This window comes from Chrysochloris asiatica, unplaced genomic scaffold (assembly GCF_000296735.1).
Source record: "Chrysochloris asiatica unplaced genomic scaffold, ChrAsi1.0 scaffold00045, whole genome shotgun sequence".
Taxonomy (NCBI): domain Eukaryota; kingdom Metazoa; phylum Chordata; class Mammalia; order Afrosoricida; family Chrysochloridae; genus Chrysochloris; species Chrysochloris asiatica.
This window is the reverse complement of record NW_006408563.1, coordinates 17012506-17020021: the sequence shown is the minus strand read 5'-3', so window position 1 is coordinate 17020021 and position 7516 is coordinate 17012506. Positions and strand designations below refer to the sequence as shown.

At 36.7% G+C, this 7516-nt stretch overlaps 1 protein-coding gene across 1 annotated transcript in view; it reads right to left on the bottom strand.

Annotated features, from left to right (window-relative positions):
* The window catches only part of DNAH7 (dynein, axonemal, heavy chain 7), a 324797-nt gene that overhangs the window by 173894 nt on the left and 143387 nt on the right, over positions 1–7516 (bottom strand). Inside the window, exons 35-36 of the mRNA XM_006862048.1 lie at positions 7025–7249; positions 4551–4748 (exon numbers count right to left, since the gene is read on the bottom strand). Of these exons, the coding sequence (XP_006862110.1) occupies positions 4551–4748; positions 7025–7249 (423 nt within the window). The remainder of the gene's footprint in view (positions 1–4550; positions 4749–7024; positions 7250–7516) is intronic.

Sequence of the window (7516 nt, the reverse complement as noted above, 5' to 3'; positions counted from 1 at the left end):
CAAGATCCATCTTATATCAGCAATGATATCCATAGTTTCATGTCCTCTTCTGAATCCAGCTAGAATTTCTGGCAGCTCCCTGTGCAAGTATTGCTGCAACCATTTTTAAATTCTTACTTGCTGTGATATTAATGATATTATTTGATTATTTCTGCATTCTGTTGAGTCACCTTCACTTGGAATGGGCACAGAAAATGGATCCCTTCCAAACTGTTGTCCAGGTAGTTTATGTTACAAAGTTCTTGGCAGAGATGAGTAAGTGCCTCCAACACTATATTTATTTGTTGAAACATTTCAATTTGTATTCCATCAATTCCTGGAGTCTTGTTTTTGTCATTGCCTTCAATGCAGTTTAGATTTCTTCTTTCAATACCATCTTGATCATATGGTACATTTTGAAATGATTGAACATTAATCAATTATTTTTGGTACAGTGACTCTATGTATTCCTTCTATCTTTTGATGCTTCCTGCATCATGCAACAGTTCGCCCCTGCTGTTGTTAAGGGTTATCAAGTCATTCTGACTTATAGCAACACTGTACAAGGTTTCCAAGAAGTGAGTTGTGGGTTTGAACTGTTGATCTTTCACTTAACAGTCCAATGCTTATTCTAAAGCACCACTACAATCCTTCAGTATTGCAACCCAAGACTTGATTTTTTTCTTCAGTTCTTTCAGTTTGAGAAATCTGAATGTGTTCTTCCCTTTGGTTTTCAAATTACAGGCCTTTATACATTTCATTATAATACTTTGCCTTCTTGAGTTGCCTTTTGAGATTTTCTTTCAGCTACTTTATTTCACCATTTCTTTTAGTAGCTATAGCATCTCTATGTTCAAGAGCACATTTCAGAGTCTCTTCTGACATCCACTTTGGCCATTTCTTTCTTTCTTGTCTTTCTAATGATCTTTATCTTTCATCACATATGATGTTCTTGTTGTCATCCCACAACTATTATGGTCTTTGGTCATTAGTGTCTAATGCATTAAATCTGTTCTTGAGATGGTATCTAAATTCAGATAGGATATACTCAAGAACAAGGAGCTCTGGTAGCTTGTTGTTGTTGTTATGTGCCTTGGTTTATAAATCAGGCTGCTAACCACAAGGTCAGCAGTTCAAAAACACCAGCCATTTCACATGAGAAAGATGAGACTTTATCCTCCCCAAAAGATTAAGGCCTCAGAAATCCTATACATAGTCGCTATGAGTCGGAATTGACTCCATAATACATAACCACCACCACCATACTCAAGATCATATTTTGGCTCTCATGGACTTGATTTAATTTTCTTCAGCTTCAGCCTGAGCTTCCATATGAGCACTTGATGATCTGTTTCACAGTCTGCTTCTGGCCTTGTTTTGGTTGATGATATTGAACCTCTCCACCATCTCTTCCCACAAATGTCTTCAATTGATTCCTATGTATTCCATCTGGTGAGGTTCATGTGTATAGCCAACTTTTATGTTGTTGAAAAAAGGTATTTGCAATGAATAAGTTGCTGGTCCTGCAAAATTCTATCATGTGATCTCCAGCATAATTTCCATCACCAAAGCCATATTTTCCAACTACTGATCATTCCTCTTTGTTTCCAACTTTCATATTCCTATCACCAGTAATTATCAGTGCATACTGATTGCACGCTTGATCAACTTCTTACTAAAGAATTTGGTAGAATTCTTCAATTTCATCACCACTAGCTTTAGTAGTTGCTGCACAAATTTGAATGATAGTGATATTAACTAGTCTTCCTTGTTGTTTAATTGTTGTTAAGTGCCTTCCAGTAGGTTCAACTCATAGCAACCCTTTGTAGGGTTTCTGAAGTTTTCTAAATCTTTGTGGGAGTAGAAAGCCTCATTTTTCTCCCGCCAAGTGCTAGAGGACTCGAACTGTGAATTTGTGGTTCCCAATCCATTGCTCCAGTTTCCTTGTAGGCATGTGTATATTATCCTATCACAGACAGCATTGTTCTTCAAGACAGATCTTGAAATGTTCTGTTTGATGATGAATGTGATGCCATTCTTCAATTTTTCATTCCTGGCATTAGTAAACAATATGATTGTCATATTCAAAATAACTGATAGCAATCCATTCCAGCTCACTAATGCCTAGGATATTTGTTTACTAGAACAACTGGTTTGTGTTTTTTGTTACTGTTTTTAAGTGCCTTCGAGTCAGTTCTGATTCATAGCAACCCTGTATAGGGTTTCCAAGGAGTGGCTGATGAGTTTGAACCACCAACCTTGTGGTACAAACCAAACATGTAGTACAGTGCTTTATCCCATAGCAGCACACCAGGACTTCCAGAACAACTGTTTACTATACATCAAGATTTTTTTTTTTTTTTTTGCCAGTTGCTGTCTAGTCTATTCTGACTTACAACGATCCTGTGAATGCCAGAATAGAACTGTGCTCAATTGCATTTCCAGTGGCTGTGTTTTTAAAAGTCAGAGATTCTTCCAAAACGCCTCTTGGTAAACTCAAATCTCCAACATTTTGGGAAGCAGCTGAGTGTGTTAATCATTTGCACTACACTGGGACTCAAAATAAATTATAGATAGATTTAATGAAAATATAGTAGAAATAGCTTCAAATGGAACTATCATAAATTGCTAGCAGAGGCTGAGTTAGTATAATCTTTCTAAAGAACTTAACAAAATGATAAAAAATCAGCAATTCTACTTCTGAAAATTTAGGAATTTAGAAATAAGCAGAGATAAGATAGAGACTAAGCTACAAAACTGTTGGTTTTACTCTTATTTTTAAAGTATAACATTAGAAAAATTAGAGATTTGAATCAATTACCATATAATCATAGAGTATTAAAATGACATTAAAAATCATGATAAAGGTGTCATTCCAATCTGTTGTGAAAGATTATTTAATAAATGATTGTTGTTGTTAAGTGCCGTTGAGTCGATTCTGACCCATAGCAACCCTATATAGGGTTTCCAAGGAGCAGCTGGTGAGCTTGAACCACCAACTTTGCAGTTCAAACGGCTTTGCTGTCTGGTGCATTAACCCACAGCGCCACACCATACTAGGGCAGTTATTTAACTATATATCGAAATATATTTCAGAATGATTAAACTATTAAATCAAAATGTAAAAATCAATAAAGACTTAAAACAGATACTGATGTAAACTGGAGGAATGTGAATTGTCTGAGAACCTGCAGTGAGGGAGGGACCACCCACTCAGAGATCTTTCACTCTCTACCCCCTCCTCCCTCTGATCTTGCTCTTTCTGCCTCCACCAGGAGGGGAGTGAAGCAGTTTTAACTGCCATTGATGGCAGGCTTCCCAGGGTCATTGACATGGAGATTCTTTAGATACTCCACAGGGATCCCATACAACACCTCTGCCTCTCATAAGTCAGACTGACATCTATGACTAATGGCGTTCCTGCACCAGAGTGAACAGTCAACTACAGTGGAGTCCCAAGAGTACTCAAGTCATCTTCCCATTGACCAATTGACCCTGTGGAAACTTGCATTTATTTGCCATGCCAGAGGCTGAGAGCTATTTATGACTTCAACAAGTTTCAGTCTTCAGAAATCTGAAACTAACAGGAGGTAGTCACAGGTCTCTGATCAATATGACCCTCAAACTTAAGGGAACATAGGTTGTATAAAGCTACTTAGATTTGTGGCTTTTATCTGTTACAACAGGAGCACAGTGGCTCCATATGATAAGCACTGGACAGCATGAACCATAAGGTCTGTGTTTCAAGCCTGCCAGCTGCTTGGCTGGAGAAAGATGAGGCTTTCTGCTTCCATTCTGGAAACCCGATATAGGGTCGCTATGAGTCAAAACTGACTCTTTGGCATTTAACAAAACAACAATCTGTTACAGCAGCTTTCCAATAGTCTCACATGCATGTAAAAATTGACAATGATTAAGGAAGAATTGATGCATTTAAGTTATGGTGTTGGAGAGGAATATTAAAAGTACCATGGACTGCCAGAAAAACAAACAAATCTTGGAAGTATAACCAGAATGCTCCTTAGAAGCCAAGATCATCAGACTTTGTCTCTCATACTTTAAACATATTATCAGGAGGGACCAGACCTTAGAGAAGAGCATTATGCTTGGTAAAGTGAAGGGTCGTCAAAAAAGAGGGAGACCCCCAATGAGCTGGATTGGCACAGTGGAAGTAAGAATGGGTTCCAAGAGTAACAGGGATTGTGAGGTTGTTGCAGGACCAGGCAGTGTTTCGTTCTGTTGTGTATAAGGTTGTTCTGAGTCAGAATCAACTCAACAGCATCTAACAATAATTAACTAAAACACATCTTTCCAAAGATATTAAATTCTTCATCCTAAACAAGATATTATGAAAATACCTATATGATTGGGATAGCAATTTAGTGATATAAAGTGGCACTGTATATTTAATCAATTTTCTAAAATAAATAGACAATTACTAAAAAGTTATCCTCGGTACAAACATCAACTAAAACAAAACAAAACTTTAGCCTACTATTTCAGGGGGTTTAAAAACAACATTCTTATGAATATTATGTACATTTTGATATGTAGATTTTTAAAATACTCACAATAATATAAACACTCTTTCCAGTTCCCGTTGGTCCTACAAATATTGAAGGCTTTTGATGAGTGGTGAGTAATTCCATTAATGCAGAGCATTGAACTGTGTCCAAAGTTGGGACAATGATTTCATTAAACATCACATCTTTAGGAATTGGAGGGGCATCTTCTAATTTCTTTACCCATGGCTCCCACCTTCCTATTCCCTATTTATAAAAAAATAGTTAAGTAGTAAATATTATAAACATATTTTTGAAACTCTGTACTAATATATGATTATAGAAGACAAAAAGAATGACAGGTTCTGCTATTGTGTATTTGTTTTTATCCTTTTAAACACTTCATTCTGAGTTCGCAAGTTAAGTTTTATGTGCGAACTAAGGAGAAATTAGGGTTTTACATGAATAAAAATAAAATGGTAAAACTGTGATATTTTTTATGCCATTGCTTATTCCAACCCAAAGATCAATTATTTTGGCCAAATGTTAGGTTCTTAAGTGATGCTAAGAGAATTAGACAAACCAATGGGTTAAATTAGTGAGCAACAGACTTTATTCAAGAAGTGTTAACCAATCTGAAATTATTTTCTCCCTAGGACATCAGCTATGTATTACTTGATACAGTAGTCACAGCACAAGATTAGAATTTCAGGTCAGATTTCTTAACACAACTATTATGGATTACCATTATGCTGTATCTTTGTATCCAATTAGCATCCAATAGCAGACTAAAGTATTGATTTCTTATGACCATTTTTATAACAAACTTTATTTTAAATGACCACGTCAGCACTTTCTCTTTAGAAATATACCAGCACCCACTCCATTTTTACACACACACAAATATAACTGCAAATTCCTGAGCATTTAAAACACTTCAGAACTCAGACTCAGCCTTCCTTTGCAGTATGTGTCCCATAACTCAGTTTCACAGACAGACTCGCTGGTCCCAGTTATGCTCCTGGAGTTCTGATACAAGGTATTCCCTTGGCCTAGAAGGTTACACGGTTCTCCTCTGAAGAGGCTATGAACTCACTGATGGCAGCACCGTGTTTTATTGATTTCTCTATCATCTACACAGTGCCGTGAATACATTGGAGATTTTTTTGAAGTGACTGAATTCATATCATTCTGGAAATTGTATTGCAAAAAATATATTTCTGGAACTGATGGAGAAGTAAGGATTAAGAGCTGGAATGTGCAGTAATTTGGAGATTATGTGATCCTGGAAAAATGACTGTTTCGCTATGCCTACATTTTTCAGCAGGAAAATCTGTTCCTATTTTACTGAGGTGTTAAGAAAACGAAATAGAAATAATTGTGGAAATGCTTAAAACATTTTAAAGTGCTCTGAGAATGTAGGGCATTATTAGAAATGTAAGATAAAGTAAAACTTTTGCTTTTATTAAGTGCTGTCGAGTCGGTTCTGACTTATAGTGACCCTGTATAGGGTTTCTGAGGAGCAACTGGTGGGTTTGAACCGCCGGCCTTGTGGTTAACAGTACAGTGTGGATCCTACAGCCCCACTCTGGAACTCCAAAGTAATAATTACAAAAGTAAAGAACAACTAAATCAACCCAAATGCCCAAGAGTAGGAAACTGTTTGGCCCATGACTCCAAGTACCGGGGAGTTGGTTCAAACTCATAGTGAACCTGCACAGGGTTTCAGAGGCTGCAAATCTTTAAGGGAGCAGAATGCCTCATCTTTCTCCCACGGAACAGCTGGTAGTTTTGAACTGTCGACCTTGAGGTTAGCAGACCGATTTGTAACTACTATGCTACCAGAGCTCAATATAGGGAGGCTTTAACTAACTCAATGGTACTTAACAGCAACAACAACAAAAATTAGTGAAATAGAAAGGTATCTTCTTTATTAAGTTAAAAAGAAAATTATAAAACTGCCCATTGGGGATATAGTGTGGTCCTAATTTTACTTATGTCTGTAGTCATTTAAACAATATATATTATGAAACGCTCTCCTCAGTACAATACTTGTGGGAGCAATTACATAAAAACAAACATGCAAACAAACACCAATCAGCTTTTATTGTCCAATCAGTGTGTGACATGCTGAATTGGCATTAAACCAGATGCTTTCCTGTAGGACTTCTTACGGTCTGTAATATACTCACATATATCATGAACCTCCAAGGTGTCTTTGAACATTATGTGCCTGCTGCTCGACTAGATATGGTAATGCATACTTTTATTTATTGAGTGTAATTGCAGAAAGGGGTATAATTATTATGATATTTTTGCAATAAGAAAACTGAGGTTCCAAGAGATTAAATTAAATGTGTCCAAGGTTACACTCCAAGAAAGCAGGTGTGTCTGCTTTCAGCATCAATGCACTTTCCTCTGTCCTAGGCTGGCTTCTAAGGCAAACGGATGTCAAAGGTGGCCCGGAGCCATGATACATAGTACGAGTCTCCGAAGGGGTTCTGCCAGGTACATAGCAACCATTCTTCCTTCAGAATTCTTACCTCACAAATAAACTGATAATCGTAAATGGTTCCTTTCTCAGGAAATGGGACAGTTAGTGCCTTGGAGGGCAGCTGTTCGGTACCACTGAGTAATTTAAACCTATTTCGGGTTATATCTGTAATTGGACCTTCCATTAGTTCTCGAAGAATCTTACTAAATTTCAACCGGTCATCATCTTTACAAGAAGCACCAACAGACCAGATCAATGAAAACAAAAATATGCCCTGCAGTGGAGAGATGAAAAAAAGATAAAGTGCAATTAAGCATAACTTTAATTTATCCTGAGGCTTAAACTAGATCCAAACAATTATTTTACCTGAAAGGAAGCACATACACTAACGTGCAACAAACAGTTATGTCAAGCATTTTCAAAATTAAGTCATTGGCTTTGCTTTGTTTTTATTTTCATAAATGACATCTTATAAAATCTTGATGTACCATTAATAGTAATGTTTTTATTGCAGATCTGCTGCTACTTTTATTACTATTTT